We start from the raw sequence: 19,252 nt of genomic DNA, 5'->3' as shown, positions 1-19,252 counted from the left end.
CTTGCTGGCTGAGAAGAGAAGGGAGGGAGGGGGCCTGGGAGGAGGAGAGGCAGAGGGGAGGCCGGCAGCCAGGAGTGGCCAAGGCAGCACAACTGCTGGGGGCTGGGTGGGACCTGGGTGTCTGCCTGGCCCTCCACTAGCTCCCTGCCGGTGTGTGTGGAGGGCGGGGCCAAGTGACAGCTGCCGGACCTTTGGCTCTGTCCACTGAGAGGGAACTGAGGGTCACGGTGGGCCTCCTGCTGCAGCATAAAGGGGCTTGGCTGGGCCAAACAGGAGAAAATATTTGCCCCAGTCGCTACCTGCTGCCCCCCACCCCAACCCACAGCATCCATGCCTGGGTGTACTCCCAAGGCCCCTGCTTGGTGGTTTGTACACGGGGATCCTCCCCTACCAGCCGGCCAACTACAGAACCAGGCAGTGCCGGCTATGAACCTGCCAGGGGGATCCCTGTGTCAGAAAGGGCACCTATTTTTAGGCAGGCTACCACATGTTGTTGAGTCCAAGAGAATCTACCGCAGCTCCCAGAAGCCTGGCTCCCCAGGGGCAAAATCCATCCAGCAGGGAGGGGAAGGAGCAGGGTGTGTCTGCATGTTGTCTGAATGATAAGTTCTTGCCTCCTCCTGGTAGCCTGCCTGACACAGTGAGCTCCATCCAAGCCTAAGCCTTGCCCCCAGACCTGTGCCCCTGGCTCCTGCCCAGCAGCCAGTGACGGAGGCTTGCAGACGGAGGCTGAGGCCAGAGACACACGGAGACAGACGCCCAGGGTCCCCAGAGGGGCAGCTCCTTCCAACAACTGGGCTCTTTCCCAAAGGTCCCAGGGCCTCTGGAGAACACACCCCTCAAGGGGCTCCATGCCAGCGGGAAGGGGGGTCCCAGTGACTCACCCGCCCTGCCCCCGCCTGTATCTCTCTCCCCCATGGGGTCTTCCTCAGCGTGCCCAGGCAAGCTCCCTTGCGTCCTCCCTGGATTTTCACTTAGGTGTACGTCCATCTTGGCTGGGGGATCCTTGAGAGTAGGGTCCTCGATGGTCCTATGCCCCGGTGAACCTGTTTGGTAGGTCACTCTGGCCAAGAAAACGTAGACATTCACCACAGAGGTGCAGGACCTGGCTCACAGCTGGTAGGGACCAGACCCAGGTGGCCTCCTGGAAGCCGAGAGGCCAGGCTCTAACACTAGAGTGTCCATCTGGCCAGCTCGGCGAAAGACCAAGAATATTCCAGATGCTCTGTGTTGCTGCCACGCCCGTCCCTCCGCAGCCTGGGCCTCTGGGACCCCTGCTCAAGGAGAACTGGCCAGAGCCGGCCCTCCTGGGTAGACCGCCCGAGCGGGGCGGGGCCTGGCTCATTAACATAATGTATGCACGGGGCGGTTAGCAGTCAAATATATGCGCATATATCTCCATGGCTGATGAGGCTGGCCGGGCACTTTCAAAATGGCGCAGTGTGGAGCGAGCGGCGGCGGCGGCAGCAGCGGGGACAGCCTGGACAAGAGCATCACGCTGCCCCCCGACGAAATCTTCCGCAACCTGGAGAATGCCAAGCGCTTCGCCATCGACATAGGTAGGCGCGGGCCGGCGGCGCGGGCGGGGGGCGCGGGCGGCCAGCGGGGGCGGCGGGAAGGACGAAGGGCGGGGGCGCGGGCCGCGCGCACAGCCTCACGGGCCGCCGCGGAGCCTCATGGGCCTTGTAGTCCGCGGGGCGCTGGTGCCCCGGCCGGGGACGGCGGCCGGACTGCAGCTCCCAGCAGGCGCCGCGCGGCCGCGCGGGGCATGCCGGGCCTCGTAGTCCCTGGCGGAACCCCGGGCCAGGCGGTCGCCCGCGCTGCCCCAGGCCGCGCTGCCCGGACAGTTGACAGCCAGCGTGAGCCCGAGGTGGACGTGCGCACCGGGCGAGGAAGCTCCTCCGGGCCGGGTCCCATATCCCCGGCCAGCCCCAAAGGAGGTTAGGGCATCTCCTTGCAGACGAGGAGACTGAGGCGCAGGAAGGACGGACCCCCGCAGGGCCACCCGGTTAGCTAGTGGCAGAGCCAGGAATAGAACCCGCCAACCCTCACCCTCTCTAGTTTCTCTGCCTGTTTCGGACCGGGCCGGGGCTTCCTGGAGGACTCTGCACCGATCCGCTGCAAGCTCTTTGCCTGTGTGTCTGTTGGTGTCCGCAGGGGACCTTGAAGCCCCACCGGAGCAGGGTCGCTTTGCTCGCCGCTGGCCAGCCCCTTAGCCCTCGAGGTGACCCAGTCAATACATCCTTGAATGAATGAGTGTCCACTGACTCCTTTTTCTCCCCTTGGAAAAGTTGGACTGTCAGAGATAGACACAGATCTGTGCCCTCAGAGCTGTTTGCTCCTGACCATCGAATGTGTGCTCTGCCCTCCTGCTCTCTGGGATCTTGAGCCCCGGCCTCGGCACAGCGCTGGTCCTGGGAGGTTCTGGGAGGAGGGTGACCTCCAGGGAATTCAGGAGCAATGAGAATGGACATATGGCCCTTGTGGGCGCTCCAGGGCCAGTGCTTTAGGAGGGCTTGGCCTGGTGGCAGGCAGGAGCGTCCTGAGAAGCGTTTTGAGGGACACCTGATAGAACTTGGTGACTGGCTGGATACTGGGCTGGAAGTAACAAGCTTGAGGTCCCCCAGAGGGGCTCGTCCACAACCAGACCTCTCCGGAGGCGCTGAGGCTCTGAGTCCTCACCCGAGCAGGGCCAGCCCTGAAAGGTTCTGTGCTTCCTCCTGCGGCCTTCCACTTGGGGGTTCTGTTTAGTGTGAACAAGTCAGAGAGAAACATCTGAAAGACAATGGAAATTAAACGCATGTGTCATTTGGGGGACAGGCAAAAAGTGGGGCTTACCTCAGCTGTGGGAGGAGCACCGCCCCAGCCTTAGAGGGGCCTGGAGCCAGGCCTGCTCCCTGCGGTCGGGCTGAGGGGGCTTCTTGGTCGGACACTGCACAAGCTATTTTTAGTGTTTGGTATATATTTCTTCTCGTTCAAAGTTCCTCCTGGGGCTGGGTCCTGTGTCTGCTGGTCTTAAAAGGACATACTAGTAACGCGTGCCCGGGACAGACCTTTAGTGATGGCAGCTGGTGGGCAGTCACAGCTCAGGGCGCGTCGTCCTCAGCCCAAGCACCCACAAAGCCAGTGTGCTTGTCAGCTCTGTTTAAAAACACTTCTCCCCTTTCCTCTTTCCTTGCCTGAGTTTCCGCATCCAGGAAACCTCAGCTGCTCGTGTTCTTGGCTGGTCCTGTAGCCTCTCTGGAAGGGGAACACCAGTCTCAGCCGAGCTCATTCACCTCTTGGGAAGCACCAAGGGCATTTTATTTATCAAATCGTACCCAAAGCTCTGACCTGACTAAAGGTTTCTGCAGGCAGTGGGGACGGTCCCAGGGGGGCACGTGGGGCAGGAAGGGGACCAGAAGAGTGGTGTGTGCCTGGCTGTCCTCCCCTTCCTTGGTGCCCAAAGCAGAAAGATGTGGCAGGAGAATGGTTCTGGGCCTGGATGAAGGAGGAGGTAGGGCCCAGGTGCTGAAGGGGGTCAACTAGGTGACTGCGTCTCTGGGAAGCTCCCACCCAGGCGTCAGGCCCTGCTGCCAGCCTGGGGCAGAGGGGTCTGGACTGGAGAGCCCCATGGAGCAGAGGGACTGCTGGGCACTGTCAGGTCCAATCTGCAGCATTGGACATCGGGTGCATGCTGATTCCAGGGGGTCCCTGAGGAGCAGACCAGAGTGCTGGCCCCACTGCTCTTGGGTCTGACTGGTTCTGGTTGGGACTAACCTGCCTGTGTGGTGTCCCCGTGGGCACCCTAATCCCTTCTGTTTTGTCTTGGGCTGGGAGTACACCTTGACGGGCTTCCCTGGGCGGGGACTGCAGGCCCAGCGCCCACAAACCCCAGCACGTCCTGTTTTGGCCATTAAAACTAACACCTGGGACAGGTCTGTGATCTTGGAGTTGGCAGTAACTTATTTTTATTTACTTATCTATTGTGGTACTGGGATTGAACCCAGGGACATTCTACCTCACAGCTACACCCGCAGCCCTATTTTTTATTCTTTATTTTAAAACAGGGTCTGCCGGGCGTGGTGGCGCACGCTTGTAATCCCCGCGCTTGGGAGGCGGAGACAGGAGGATTGCGCAGGTTCGAAGCCAGCCGCGCTGGCTGGCTTAGGAGACCCTGTTTCTAAATAAAAATATAAAAATAGGTCTGGGAGTGTAGCCCGGAGGTAGAAGGGCTTCCAGGAACCCCAGTACCACCAAAAAAAAAAAAAAAAAAAGAAAACAGGGTCTCACTAAGTTGCAAAGGGCCTCACTAAGTAGCTGCGGCTGTCTGCGAACCGTGGTCCTCCTGAGTCTCAGCCTCCCAAATGCTGGGATGACAAGCGTGTGTTACCACACCTGGCCTTTTTAAGTTTTTGTTTTAAAACAAGGTTATGCTAGGTTGCTAAGGGTCTTGCTAAGTTGCCAAGACTCGCCTCCAGTGTGCGATCCTCCTGTCTCTGCCTGAAGAGCTGGGATCACAAGCATGTCCCACCATACCCGGCTTGTAGTAACTTTTGACGAGTCTCTTAAAGTGTGTCTGCACCCCTCTGGACCATCTGTGTTTTTAGGCAGCGATTCATCCACAGAGGTGAAGCAGCGTCAGGTATTGTGGTGTCTCTGAGGCCCAGGCGAGGATTGGGGCCAGGCAGGAGGGGGCAGGAGGCTTAGGGCCGTGAGCCTAAGGGATGAGATTAGCCCGTGCCTGTTCACTAAAGCAGACATGGCTGCCCATGGCCGTGGGACGCCGGTGTGGGCAGGGCAGGCCGTGGTGGGAGAAGCGGCATGAGATTTGGTGAGTGGAGAGCATTGGCTTTCGGGTATTCCTGTCTCCAGATCTGCGTGCTGACACGAGTGCTTGTTCTCATCTGTTCCGTGGTGTTTCCTCACAGGACGACCATTGAGGAATAGCGCCAGCCCTCTCGCCCTCCCCCCCGAGAGCGCCCCCACTCCTGTCAGGCCCCACAAGGAGGGCCATTTTCTGGACTTGGGCGGTGGTGCTGAGCTCTTCTTCCCCTGCTTGTTGCCCGGGACCTGGGGTCTGAGCGCCGTCAACGGCGCCCTTGAGAGCATCTTCTCTTTCTGGAAGGGCGGCCGGGGCTCGCCGTGACGGTGCCGTCTCTGGGACCCTTCAGAGCTGCCCCTGAAGTGTGCCTTGGGTGGACAGAGGCCTCTTCCATTTCCAGGTGGAGAGCTGTGTCCAATTGTGTGGAGTCTCCCAAGGGCCGCAGGGCCCCTCAGTGGCCTTGAGGGCAGGCCCTCGGAGGCCCCTGTCTGGCTTCCTCTGGCCGCTTCTGGGGCTGGGCTGCCTCTGCCAACTCAGAGCGACCGAGGCCGGGAGCTCTGGGGCGCTGCTCCTCGCCTTGGGGAAACCCACCTGCTGCGCACCTGACCACGCGCTCTGTGCTGCCTGCCCCGCATGTTCAGGTGGACGGCCAAACGCATACTTCTTCAAACGAAAACCTACACGAGCCGTCGCCTTAGGCCCGTGGGTCAAAACCAGAGCATGACACTGAATTTTCTTAAAGGACAGGGGCCAGGGCTGGTGGTTCCCTCCCTGCCCTAGGGCCTCGTGCAGGGAGAGGTCTTGAACACGGTTGGTGAGGGAGCTGATGGGAATGACTTCTGGAGGAGGCCTGCCCCATTAGATAGCTCCTTTTCCCTTCCTCCGTTTGGTGCCCGCGGGGATTTAAGGTCGCAGAGCACCAAGAGCCTTTCCACAGACCCTGGTCCCTGAGGCGGGCGTTTGCAGGGCCGTGCAGAGCCGCGCAGAGGAGGGGGGTCTCCGGGCCTCCTCTGCTCCTTCCCGAGCGTCACCGCTTTGTGTCCCTGCAGGTGGATCGCTAACCAAGCTGGCCTACTACTCCACCGTGCAGCACAAAGTGGCCAAAGTGAGGTCCTTTGACCACTCGGGAAAGGTGAGCCCACTGGCCGCGCGGCCGGCATGCGGAGGCCCTCAGCCTCGGGGCGGAGGTTGCTTCCCGTGGTCTCCTGGCGCTGCCTCAGCTGCCCTAGAACTTTCTTTGAACTTTCTTCCTTTTTTTTTTTTCTTCTGGAACTGGGGATGGAACCCAGGGGCCTTCTACGTCAAGGCTATATCCCCAGCCCTGTTTCATTTTTTTATTGTGAAACGGGGTCTCAAGGCCTAGCTAAGTTGCTGAGAGCCTCACTAAGTTACCAAGACAGCCTCACTTCAAACCTGTGATCCCCCGTCTCAGCCTCCCAAGTACGGAGATTTCCAGGCGTGCGCCACCCTGCTCGGTCTGCCCGGGAAGTTTCCAACTCAGCTTTCCTTCCCAACCCTTTGCAACAGGACCTCCCCTGCCCTGCTCCATCAGTGTCCTGGTGGGGGCAGCCCGGGGGCCCCATCAGCCCACCCCTCCTCTCTTCTCGAGGACTCTGCGGCCGTGGCCTCACGCATCTGCCTCCCTAGGGTTGACACAGTCAGCCCTGCTGTGGGTGCTCAGGGGCCACCTGGCTGTGGCCCTGTGCCCCACGCAGACTTCCCGCCTCTCCTCCAGGACACAGAGCAGGACCATGAGTCGCCCTATGAGATCTCGGTGCAGGAGGAGATCACAGCCCGCCTCCATTTTGTGAAGTTCGAGAACACCTACATCGAGGCCTGCCTGGACTTCATCAAAGACCACCTGGTCAACACCGAGACAAAGGTCATCCAGGCGACAGGGGGCGGGGCGTACAAGTTCAAGGACCTCATTGAGGAGAAGCTGCGGCTGAGGTAAGTGGGAGCCGGGGCGGGAAAGGCGGCTGCGTGGGGCTGCACGGGCAGCGGGAGGGCCTGGGCCGCGGGGGGGTTCGGGCGTGGTGTGGGCACCCCTGGCACTGGCTGCTGCCAAGAGGTCTGCCTGTCGGGAGAGAAGCCAGAGTGCGGTGTGCAGGGCAGCGTCTCCAGAGCGGACTTCTCAAATGCAGCCTGCTGGGCTGCTCCGTGGCTAGGCAGGCGTGGCCTGTTCCCTCTGGGCTGGGACGCCCCTTGTGACTGGGCTCTTTCCTTCCCAGGGTGGACAAGGAGGACGTGATGACCTGCCTGATAAAGGGCTGCAACTTCGTGTTGAAGAACATCCCGCACGAGGCCTTCATGTATCAGAAAGACGCCGACCCAGAGTTCCGATTCCAGACAAATCACCCCAATATTTTCCCGTATCTTCTGGTCAACATTGGCTCTGGAGTTTCTATCGTGAAGGTGAGGAGCCACGTCCCAGAGCGCGCCGGTGCTCGGGCGTCCGACAGTGGCACGGCCGGTCCCTGAGCCAGCACTGGCACCAGCAGACCCAGCCCTCAGCGTGTGGTCCTCGTGGCAGCTCTCGGGAGGGGGGAGTGGGGTGGCCCATGCTGCAGGCTGCGGCAGCCAGTCGACCATCGTCCTGCTCTGCCCCAGGTGGAATCGGAGGACCGGTTTGAGTGGATCGGCGGCAGCTCCATCGGAGGCGGCACCTTCTGGGGGCTTGGGGCTCTGCTCACCAAAACAAAGGTATGAGTGGCTGTGGCCGGTGTCCCGGTCTGCAGCGCCTCCCGCAGTCCTCAGCAGGGCTGGCTGCTGGGAAGCGCCCTGCTGGGCCTTTGCTCTCCCTTGCACGAGTCTGTTCATGCCTGCTCTCCCAGGCTGAGCTGTTGCACCTGTCCCCAGCTGGGTGGGTCGCGGCACTCAGCATGCCCCTCCCTGCCTCACGCCACTTGGCGAGGGGGCCGTTGCCCCCCAGCCCGCCATGCCGCCCCATAGGAGCTGGGTTCCTGAGGGTGGGGTCCTGCGGCTGCCGGCACCTCACCACTCTGCTCACCCCTGCAGAAGTTCGACGAGCTGCTGCACCTGGCCTCCAAGGGCCAGCACGCCAACGTGGACATGCTGGTGCAGGACATCTACGGCGGGGCTCATGAGACCCTGGGGCTGAGCGCCAGCCTCATCGCCAGCAGCTTTGGGAAGTCAGCCACCGCCGACAAAGGTACCTGCCAGGCTCTGCCACCTCGCCCGGGGGCGTAGTCGCCTGTTCACAGGGCAGCACCCTCCCCAGACGTGGAGTCAGGCCTTGCAGGTCAGCCCTGGAGCTGCTCCTGCCCACATGATCACGGCTGTGTGCTTGTTAAGATGTCACCAACGAATCCCACCAGCCTTTGTTTCCGAGCTCTAAATTAGGGAAAGTAGTTTGGGTTTTTCCTCTCGAAGACAAAGCCTGCTGCGCCCAGGGCCGCGCCGGAGCCACCTGCCCCTGCCCTCGGGCTGTGGCACCCTCCATCCCCCGTGGCAGCAGCGCCCGCGTCGGCCTGGCTGTCCTGACGCCCACAGCGCTCCGCTGTGCTTCCTTCAGAGTTCTCCAAAGAAGACATGGCCAAGAGCTTGCTGCACATGATCAGCAACGACATCGGGCAGCTGGCCTGCCTCTACGCCAAGCTGCACCGCCTGGACCGGGTGTACTTCGGGGGCTTCTTCATCCGGGGCCACCCCGTGACCATGCGCACCATCACCTACAGTATCAACTTCTTCTCCAAGGTGACCGCGCCTCGCCCCGCCCTGAGCCACGCCGCACTCCTTGCCTCCCGCTCGTTCTCACCCACCCTCAGCATCTCCAGAGATGGCAGGGGCACCTTCACTGCCCCTGGCTGCTGGGCTCCCTGGGAGGGGGGCCGCTGAGGACCCGGTGCCCCTGGGTCAGGCCTTACGGGCTCCTGCCCCTCCCTCTGGTTCGTTCTGAGCACCTTGTGTGTGGAGTGTGAGCACGTGACCAGCGATGGCAGCCACGGGATTGTCCGTCACTGCCAGGGAGCTTCACATAGGCTTGAGGCGTCTGTAAGAACTGCCCGGCAGCGGCAGATCGCACCCCAGAGATTGGGTGATTCAGGCCCCGTTGAGTGCACCAGTTCGGCAGCCTTACGTGAGCAGACTGGATGGACAGGTGTTAGTTTCTAAAGGCTGCTTCCTCCCGGCAGCACCTCAGGCTGGCGACGGGAGGCACGGTCCATGGACAGTGCTCTGGACGGCTCCTGGGCTGGGCCATCAGGGTTGGTTAAAGCAGCCTACCTGTGTGCACACTGACAGCCATACGGGGGTTTGGGCCATGGCAGGGAGAAGTCCAGGCGCTGTTCCTGAGACACGAGGGCTACCTGGGAGCCATTGGAGCGTTTTTGAAAGGCGCCGAGCAAGACAGTGAGTAGCGTCCCCAGGCTCCACCGAGCAGCACTGGCGTGTGGGGGTGTGGCCTGCGCGCTGAGGCGGGCGGTGGGGCCTGGAGGCCTCGGGAAGCCCTGGAGGATGGTTTTTGTTAGCATTGAAGTAGACAGACGATTTTATCCCTTTTCCTTCTCTGCTCTCTCCTTTTGAATCAAGGGCGAGGCTAACACGGCGACCGGCTTCTCGTTTTTCCAGATCCTAACCAGTACAGCTGGGGCGAGAACTACGCAGGCAGCTCGGGGCTGATGAGCACGTCGCCCGAGCTATGCCCGGCGCAGCGGGCGAGGAGCGGCACGGTGAGGAGCCGGGCCCTGGGGCAGCCGGTGCTGGCGCGTCCCCGTCCCACGGTGTGGGCGTTCACGGCACAGACGTGTCCAGCCCAATGCTGCCCTTGGCGTCACTCGGACAGGGAGAAGGCGCTTGAGACGTGTTCTCAAGGCTGCCAGAGGGGGCCTGGCATCTCCTCAGCTGCCTTGCTGTGGAAAATCACAGGAGGCTGAGGGCGGGCCGGGCAGAACCAAGGTGGTTCCTCCCACCCCTGGCCTGTGACCTCTGCTGATGGGTTCTTGTCACAAGTCTGCCCCGCTCAGCTAGTTCCAGGCCCATCCTTCCAGCCCCTACATGGGGCAAGGCCTGCTGTGAGTGGTGCTAGGCCCATGCTGGGCTGAGCAGGTGTGGAGGCACCGGCCATGTTTCCTAGCCAGAGCCCGCTTGGAAAAGGCTTCCGCTGGCCCGTGCCAGCCAGGTGCTGTTGTGGCTGGAGTTGGTTCTTTGCGGTGTCGGGCTGACCACTTAGTCCTGTTGGTGTGGTAATTTGTAACTCAGAACTGTCAGAAACCAGGCCCGTGGGGGCACAGGTTGCCGCAGTGAAGGCCGGTGTGTGTGCGTGGGTTGGCTAGCCGTCTGCTGGGCATGGACGTGGCTTCCCCAGGAGCTAGCACCCTTCAAGGCAGAGAAGCTGTCAGCCTGCAGGGCACCCAGCGCGTCACTGCCCTGCCTCCCCTGGGCTGCTCGGAAGTGGGGCTCAGTGTCTTCCAGCCTGTTTCTACCTCATCACGGCTGCTCAGGTCCCTGCGCCACCCTAAGTGACATGGTGCCGATGCGAGTCGCTACAGAAGCAGCGCCCCCCCCCCCCATGAAGCCGGCGCGCCGCACCTCACAGGCAGACGCCTGACACACTGCCGGACAGGGCGGAACCAAGGCTTGGCCCCTTCTGCCAAGAGGCAGGCCGGGCCCTCAAAGATGGCCGTGCGCACAGCGGCGGGAAAGCACGGCTAGTGGCCAGCGGTGGTAGCTAAGCAGTGGTAGTTAGCGCGGCGATCCTACAACAGTCTGGTCGCTTTGGAAACGTTGCTTCTCTTTCCTCTGCTCTCCTGGGTCTCACCGTCCACCTGCTCGGACTGTGGTCATGCTCCACCCTGGTCGTTGCAGGCCAAAGTGCCCTGGCAGAGGAGGGCTCGTTCCCATAAGTGTGAGGTGCAGGTGGCCCCTCGGGCAGGTGGAGGGGTGCAGGTCCCTCCACGTCTGTGCCGTGGCCTAGGGCGGATGGTTACTGCGGTCAGCTCTTGAGCACCTTGAGCTGCTGTGCCCACGTTGCTGCACCGTCCCCTGCAGGAAGCAAAGTAGCCAGTGGGCAGAGTTGTTCCAAAAGCACCCATGTGCGTGCGCTGGTGGCTGGCCGCCGAAGTGGCCGAGGCCTCCCTGTCTGTCGGGCCAGCGCGGGGGATTGTGACCAGGGGAGTGTGGGCTGGAGCTGCCTGCGTGGGATCCCAGGGAGGGGCGAGACTGCGGGGCAGGTGTGAGGGTACCGGGAAGCCGAGGGCTGGGGGCAGCCAGGGCAGGGCAGGGCAGGGCAGGAGGAAGCGTGTGCGTTGGCACTGCAGTGGAGGCAGCCTGGGAGTTGCAGCCACGGTGAAGGTGGGTGGAGGGGCTCGGGGGGTGAGAGTGAGGATGCCGTCCAGGGGTAAAGCCAAGGAGCTCAGCCGTGACCGCGAGAGAGGAGGCGCAGGGTGTCTGTCACCGCGGTGACAAGGATGGCAGGTGCTCATTCCTGCAGAGGAAGCTGTGTCTGCAGGATGTGTCGTCTCTGAAAGTGTGTGACCCTCTTCCAGTTCGACCTGCTGGAGATGGACCGGCTGGAGAGGCCCCTGGTCAACCTTCCCCTCCTCCTTGACCCATCCTCCTACGTCCCCGACACGGTGGACCTCACGGAGGACGCGCTGGCCCGCAAGTACTGGCTCACCTGCTTCGAGGAGGCCCTGGACGGGGTGAGGCTCAGCCTCAGCAGGAGGTCCTCGTGGGCTGGGGCGTAGCTGGCCTGACCCCACGGTGCCCAGGGGAAGGTGAGGTAGAGGAGAGCCGTGGTATTTCCCAGAAGCCACTCCAAGTGTCTCGAGGATGAGAAGGGAAGTTTCTGTTTCTGGTCAGGTGGTGGGCCAGTGAGGGCCCGGTGGCTTTTGCAAGGACACTGAGTCCTCTCCCAGTTACCACACCAGTTCAGAAAGCAAGCGACTTGGTAGCCTTTCCCGCGCCCGGCGCATGGTGGAGCTGCATACGGCGAGGTGGGCCCTCACTCTCCCTGCGGCTCGCCCGTCCTGACAGCCCCACTCCAGGAGGTGCCGGGGCAGGGCCAGAGCAGCCGTGGCTGAGCTCTGAGTGCAGCCGGGCTGGCCTCCAGCTTGGGGCTGTGGTCGGGAGACCTGCTGCCTCCGCGAAGCCTCGGGATCCTGGGTTTGTCCTGCGCGAGGGGCCCCCGCGCCTGAGCAGCTTTATCTGGGATTGTGTGCCTCACCATTGGCCATTGAGGGTGGGGACCCTGCTCCTGTCTTGGGACAGTGGCAGGACAAATGGCGAGGCAGGGGACTGGGCTTTGCCCATGGGGGTGTGGCCCGCCGAGCGCCCGGTCGCAGGTGGGAAATGTGCACTCCAGCTGCCTGCTCTCGACAGGTGGTGAAGCGTGCTGTGGCCAGCCAGCCTGAGTCCGCAGACGCAGCCGAGCGGGCCGAGAAGTTCCGACAGAAGTACTGGAGCAAGCTCCAGACGCTGCGGCACCAGCCCTTGTAAGCACCCAGGCCCGGGGTGACTGCCCTTCTTGTGCCAGGGGCCCCACGTGGGAGAGGCATGGGCAGGGGACCTGCGGCACCAGCCCTTGTAAGCGCCCAGCGCCCGGGGTGACTGTGAGGCATGGGCAGGGGCCCTGCTGGCCCAGCAGGAGGGTGGCCTCGACGATACTGTCTCCTCGGGCCATTCCTCGTGGCTTGCGCTGTGGGTCCTGCTGGCTGTGGACTCGTGCAGCCTGGCCTGTTGAGCCACATTCTGCCCTGGTTCTGTCCCCAGCGCCTATGGGACGCTGACCGTGCGTAGCCTGCTGGACACGAGGGAGCACTGTCTGAATGAGTTCAGCTTCCCAGACCCCTACTCCAAGGTGAGCCCAGGGCGCGGCTACAGCGTGTGCTCACAGCCTCGGCGTGCTGCCTGCCTGGGCACCGAGGGACTGGCAGGCCTTGAGCCGCAGTGACCACAGGCCTGGGTCGCAGAGCCACCCTGGCCAGAGCCTCAGTGGGCAGCTGTACCAAGGCGCCGTGTGGCCTCTGCCATGGGGGGTGGGCAGGCGTGTGTGAGGAGAGGAGGGAGCGGAGTGCTGAGAGGCACGGCACCGTCTCAAGAGCGCAGCACGTGCGGCCCTCAGCTGCAGGGAGCGTCAGACGCCCCGCGCTCGCCCCACGCTGCCTCCTTCCCCTCCCTGCCATGTTGGGCCTCTGACCCGGGAGGTCCGAGGTCGGCCCAGCGGCAGAACTGGCTTCTCAGCGCCAGGCCTACTCCGTCATTGGTGGCCAGAGCCTGGCCTCGCTGGCTGTCCCTCTGGGCCCCTGGCTAGGAGGCTGGGAACCAGCCCCGCCACTGGTTGGTGTCAGGGATTTCAAGTGCTGGGCAGTGGCACCTGTGAGGGGTGTCCTCTGCCATCTTCCTGGGCAGTGGCACCTGTGAGGGGGGTCCTCTGCCATCTTCCTCCTCCAAGATGCTGCTTGGGACTTAACCTCGCAGTACCAGGCAGCTATGTGCACCGCCCCAAACCAGGCGGTACTTCAGTCTCCGTGTTGGAGCTCGGTGGGCTTTGGGCTTCCGTTGGCCCGCACGGTAGCATCTCCAGCGAGCCCCCTCCTCAGGGCCCTGGTGAGACCTGCCCGGGGCCACATGGAGCGTCTCGGGAAAGCCCGTGGCTAGCTCAGGTCTCCACTCAGCCTCCCGTCTCCCACCTCTGCAGGTGAAGCAGAAGGAGAACGGCGTCGCACTGAGGTGCTTTGAGGCCGTGGTCCGCGCCCTGGACTCGCTGGGCTGGGAGGAGCGGCAGCTTGCCCTGGTGAAGGGTCTGCTGGCGGGGAACGTCTTCGACTGGGGGGCCAAGGCCGTGTCTGAGTAGGTATCTGCGGCCTCCCCAGCCTGGCCTCCGCCGTCTCGGTCTCCAGTAGCTCAGACCCGGTTTATTCTGCAGCGTGCCTCCATCCTGTCCTCAGGCTGCCAGTCCTGCCTTGACGGTGGCGAGGAGGACCTTGGGGGGTCACGGCACGGTGCTGCAGGCTGCCCCCCAGCGTGTGTGCGCTGGGGCCAGGGCTGTGGGTTTAACGTTGGAGCCGACATGTTCGGTGGTCAGAGCCCAAGTGCTTACTCCTGAAGTAAGACACTCTTGGCAGAGGAGCTGAGCAGTCGCCGTGTGCGCGTGTTTGTGGCGTGCGTGTGAGCGTGCGTGCTTCTGAGGCCGGGTCTTGTGAAGTAGTTCCCCTCGTCGCTGCAGAGCCCGCTGGAGCCCCCTGGCTCCCATGGGCCTGCCCGGGCCTGGGCAGCAGGGCAGTGGCCTCCTTGGGCCGCTCCTGGTGTTCTTGTACACGGACACTGAAAAGGGCCGTCCACGACCCGCCTCTCCCTGGCACCGTCATCCCTTTAGGCCCCCGGCCCTCTGGGCGCGGCTGGGTGTTTAGGAGGGGCCGCTCCGCGCGCTTGCCTGGCCGAGTCAGCTCAGCCCTTTGCCACTTTCAGACGCTCGCTGTGGCGTCCGCGGCGGCCCGGCCTCTGGCCCGCCTCGGGAGCCCGCGTTTGTTCAGCTTGGAGCAGTGTGGGCTGAAGTCAGGTTGGCTGTTTTGAAACTTTCTTCTCCTTCATGCAGCGTCCTCGAATCTGACCCCCAGTTTGGGTTTGAAGAAGCAAAGAGGAAGTTGCAAGGTAGGTCCCTCGGGTGCTGTGGCCTCCTGCATGCGGGGCGAGTCTGGGGGCGCCCCGGGCACACTGCACTGCCTGGGCACGTCGCTGCCCGCTGGCTCGGCAGAGGGAGCACGCTCCCCGTGCCTGATGGGTGCCCCCCTCCACACAGAGCGGCCCTGGCTCGTGGACTGCTACAGCAGATGGCTTCAGAGGCTAAAGGTGTGTGGAGATGGCGCTGCCCTCAGCGGGCAGAGCAGTGTCGGGCTGGGAGGCGGGACCCTCAGGCCCGGGAAGGGGTGTGCTGCTCCCCTGGGGGCGCGGACGCAGGCAGCGCAGCCTCCCTGCCCTCGCTCAGCCTGCCAGCCGAGACCCTAAGGCCAGATGTCCCAGCCCGGCTGGCTCGCGTGGCCGCTCCTCGGGCCGGCCGGCCTCAGAGCGAGGGGCCCACGTCTCAGCCTCGTGGGGTGCAGAGGGCAGGGGTCGGGGCATGGGCTGCGCTGCCCCCGCTGAACGTCCTGACGCCCTGGTTTTGTCTTGCAGGGGCCCCCTCATAAATGTGCCTTAATTTTCGCAGATAACAGTGGAATAGACGTCATTTTGGGAGTCTTCCCCTTTGTCAGGGAGCTACTCCTTAGAGGGACAGAGGTGAGTAGAGGCTGGCTGGGTGGGACCCGCCCGGGCTGCTCCGCTCCTGGTGGGTTGGCGCCGTCACGGCCACGCGGCAGGTAGGTGCGGGTGGGGCCAGGAGGGGCCTGGGCCGGTGCTGGGGCAGCCCCCGGGGCTGGGACCCACTACTCTAGCCCAGGGCTGACCCCACACCCGGAAAGGTGTCTGCTGCAAACAGGATGGCGTGGCTTCATCCTGACCAGGGGCGGGGAGGGCTCTGAGCCAGGCCATGGAGCCGCGAGGTTTCTCTGGGGCCGCTTGGCCCTGCCAGGCATGGTGGGTGAACACGCTGGCTCCATGCCGGGCCACAGCCAAGGAGCTAAGGCACGGGGCCTCCCCGCAGGTCATCCTGGCGTGCAACTCTGGCCCCGCCCTGAATGACGTCACCTACAGCGAGTCTCTCATCGTGGCCGAGCGGATCGCGGCCATGGACCCCGTCGTCCAGTAGGTGCTGGCTGGCCATCCTGAGCTGGCCGGGGGTGGGCCTTGTGGGTCATGGGAGCGCACAGGGTGCCGGTGCACCGCCTCGTGGGGCAGCAGCCTCTCTGTGCTCCACAGCTCCGCACTCCAAGAGGAGAGGCTCTTGATGGTACAGACAGGCTCCAGTTCCCCGTGCCTTGACCTCAGGTAACCCCAGGCTCCCCCCCCCTCGCTGCCCAAGCTCTGGGGACAGCAGGAGCCCGTAGACCTAGGCAGCCTCCTTCCCAGGGACCCTGGGGTCAGGGTCGAGGCGTTGAGCAGCACCCAGCAGCCACCCTGGTCTCTGGGCCTTGGCGGTGCGGGGCTACCTAATGGCCTGCAGACTCTGTGCCTGCCAGTCCTGGGGTCAGGGTGCACCGGGGACGGTACTGAGTGGAAATGCTGTGGGCCGTGAGGGCCTCGAGCAGCACCAGCGTGGGGCTCCCCCGGCCTGACGACAGGGCCGCCTGCAGGCGTGCCCCACTGAGCAGGCAGGCACTCGGGGTGGCCAGTGCCGGCCGTGCCAGCCCTTGCCGACCTCCGCTGTCTTCCTCCCCAAAGCCGCCTGGACAAGGGCTTGGCTGTGCTGGTGCGGGAGCGCGGCGCAGACCTGGTGGTCATCGAGGGCATGGGCCGGGCCATCCACACCAACTACTATGCGGCGCTGCGCTGTGAGAGCCTCAAGCTGGCCGTGGTCAAGAACGCCTGGCTGGCTGAGCGCCTGGGCGGCCGGCTCTTCAGTGTCATCTTCAAGTACGAGGTTCCGGCCGAGTGAGGCGCGCCCGTCTCCCGTCACTCATCAGAATGTGTTTTTACTGCAGCAAGGAACCACGTTCTCACCACAGTGTTTATATTGTGCTTCTGTGACTGACAGCCTGTGTGCCCGGCCAGCCGCTGCCGCCTTTGTCCTGTGAGACACTCGTTTTGGAATGTATTTAACTGTTAATACTCTTTTATATATATATATACAGAAATATATATATAAATATATGAACCCATTCACGCAAGCCTAGTGGACCAGCGTGGGGCGTGTCTATGGCATGCTGTGACGTGGGGCCGAGGTGCCGGGAGCCCTGCAGGCCCGTGGCGCGGCCCCGCGTTCACCTCGGAGCCAGGGCGGAGCCTTCCTTCCCGCTAGGCACTGAGCACTCCTACTCCCCGACTCCGTCCCCACGCTCCTGCGCTTCCCAGCCGGAGGGAGCACGCGGGCACGTCTGGAGTGTGCCGCTGCCGTCCTCCTGCTCCCAGGGACAGCGTGAGCTCTGCACAGCCTGCCTCAAGAGCCCGTGGCAGAGGCCCTGCTTCAATGGTCCTTCAGGGCTCTCAGCCGGCACTGCACTGAGCAGCCTATGTGGGTTTTGATGCTTTAGCCCTGGGCCTGCCGTGAGATGCCGGGGGCTCCCAGGGCCCTGGGCGCCTCCCTCTGCCAACATGCCCCTGGGTGGCCATGAGGCCACGTTTGGCCATGATTCATCAAGGGAGCTTACCGGGCTGCTGCAGGCTGGCCGTGTCCTGCACACGCAGAGCAGAGCCCCTGCTCACGGCTGCGGAGGCCCCGGGCTCTGGATTCCACAGTGGGAGCTGCTGGGGCCCCAGCCAGGCCAGCCAGGGACTGCTTGCCCTGGGCGGTGGCTGCCATTCTGCCTACCCCCTCTGCCTGCTGAGAATCCCCAGGGCCAAATTGATGGGGTGGGCTGGACAAGCTTGTGGAGGAACCAGCGGCCACACCTCGGGGCACACCCCAAGGCGAGCCCCAGCCCGGGGTCTTCCGTCCTTACCCGCCCCAGCGCCTGCCTAGGCCAGGGCCCACTCAGGTGCCCAGTGGCTATACCAGGCCCCCACTGTGGTCCTGCCCTGAGAGTCGTCACAGACCCCGCCAGACCTCTGCATGGAGCACTTGCTGTGTGCAGGTGGCTGTGGACCAACCAATCCCAAAGCCTGCGGTCAGCTGGACCAGACCTGGCCTCCCACCGGCGGCCAGTAGGGGGCAGCAGGCACCACGCTGCAGCCAGACAGTGCTGAAGCAGGTCGTGAGATCTGGGACTCTTGCCCCCTCCCTGGGGCTCCAGGACAGAAGCCCTTCCTCCCTCTGCCCCTGCCTGGCTCAAGGCCCGCGTCCTGTGCTCCCCAGACTGCAGGGGAAGCCCCCCGGCCTCCAGTATGTGCCTTCCTGACCTGCCATTGAGCCCACCAAGGTGACCGGCCTGTTGACCACAGGGCTCAACCCAGCTGGTGTAGGAGTACAGCCACAGTGTGCTGACGGCCTTGCAGAGACTCCCAGGCCTGGCTCACGCTGCTCTTGGGGCCCCACCGGCCCAGCCGAGCCCTCTAGAGATGGGTGACGACAGAGGCGGGGGGGGGGGGACGAGGCCTCAGGGCCCTCCATAGCATAGGCTGTGAGTGCCCCAGCCTCCCTCTCCCCGGACCTGCCTGCGGCCACAGCTCCCAACACCCCTGTATGGGGAGGGGGGGTCGGTTTTGAGCCGTGTCCCATGTGCCACGGCGGCCCCTGACTGCTGCTGTCCCACCCATTTCCCAGCGGGAGCACTGTGGCTTCTGCCTCCTTCCTGAGAGCAGCCCCTCCCCGCCTCAGGCAGCCCCACCCTGCACAGCGTACCACCCTCGGTAGGACCTCTGTCACCAAGCCGGCCCTCCCAACAGAGCCGGAGGGATGTGGGAGGTGAGGGGTGCCTGGTGCACCCACCCCACCGTGCCGAGCACAGGGACTGGTTGACAGGCCCCTAAGGCTGCCCTCCATCCCGCTGTGGGGGCACAAGGGCAGGGCACCCACTGGGGATCTGCATGTATAATGTCCCACCGACACCCCCGCCGCTGGCCTCCTGTCCACCTTCCCAGGGTTGCAGATTCCAAAGGGCAGTACTTTCCTGGAGGGGCACAACTGAGCTTCCTTGGTCAGCAGTAGGCGCTCATCCTGTGGACAGCAGAAGCCGAGGCCTCGCACATGGCAGGAATCACCTGCCTTGGCCTCCAGGTGGGCAGAGGACAGGCCCGGCACAGCCCCACAGCCTTTCCAGGGGAGGCACCTACTGTTAGTTCCAGGAGCAGACACCCCACGGCAGGGCTTCTGGCCAGGGGTCCTGCCACCTCGAGTGGGCCCTGGGGACCGTGCTCTTTGGGGACGGCAGGGGTAGCCCTGGGCAGCGGCCACAAGGACACGGGAGCTGGCGAGCAAGCCCCGTGCAGAGCAGGCACGAGCATATTCACTGGAGTTGTGATCTGGTGTACAAAGTCTACAGTGTCTGGAGGACGGCTAGCTCAGCACAGCCACAGGCCAGCATGGGCAGATGTCCCAGCATTCCCAGGAACGTGCACAGTGGACTGACAGCCCAGGTGCAACGGCACTCTCCCCACCCCGAGCCGACGCCGGAGAACAGCAGGAAAGGGCTCCATATTGTTTTAATGTATAAGTTTTGCCTCTAAAAATGTAAATATCTATGTATATATCTTAAAACATCGTGAAAATGGCCTGTCAGGGCCAGCCTTGAGGCTGTCTTCTGTGGGCAGAGGGGCAGGGGCCGCTAGGCCCCTTCTTTTGGGAGCAGGATCAGGAGATGCCAGGGCCGGAGGGCAGGCTGCCAGGCACTCCAGAGGATGAGTGAGGCGCAGCTTTGGGGACCTGGCCGCCCGTTTCCTGAGCACACACTGGACGCCCCATCCCTCAGGCCTCCAGGCTAACGGTCTGCAGGGAGGGTGGCCGGTCCACGCTGGGAA

The 19,252-nt window shown here is 63.5% G+C and overlaps 1 protein-coding gene across 1 annotated transcript; it reads left to right on the top strand.

Moving 5' to 3' along the window:
- Positions 1-1,432: 1,432 nt before the first annotated feature.
- Positions 1,433-16,295, top strand: PANK4 (pantothenate kinase 4 (inactive); the record flags this gene model as incomplete). Its single annotated transcript, XM_080693255.1, has 19 exons — positions 1,433-1,559; positions 5,854-5,936; positions 6,540-6,754; positions 7,036-7,219; positions 7,415-7,507; positions 7,823-7,976; positions 8,340-8,521; positions 9,094-9,175; positions 9,395-9,495; positions 11,311-11,466; positions 12,146-12,258; positions 12,536-12,623; positions 13,464-13,615; positions 14,361-14,416; positions 14,565-14,614; positions 14,936-15,040; positions 15,405-15,505; positions 15,620-15,688; positions 16,082-16,295. The coding sequence occupies 19 exons, from the start codon at positions 1,433-1,435 to the stop codon at positions 16,293-16,295; spliced, it is 2,325 nt and encodes a 774-aa protein (XP_080549381.1).
- Positions 16,296-19,252: the final 2,957 nt, after the last annotated feature.

Source organism: Muscardinus avellanarius, assembly GCF_963383645.1.
Source record: "Muscardinus avellanarius genome assembly, chromosome: 3".
Lineage (NCBI taxonomy): Eukaryota > Metazoa > Chordata > Mammalia > Rodentia > Gliridae > Muscardinus > Muscardinus avellanarius.
Note: the sequence above shows the minus strand (reverse complement) of the source record. Positions and strands in the feature narration are given on the sequence as shown.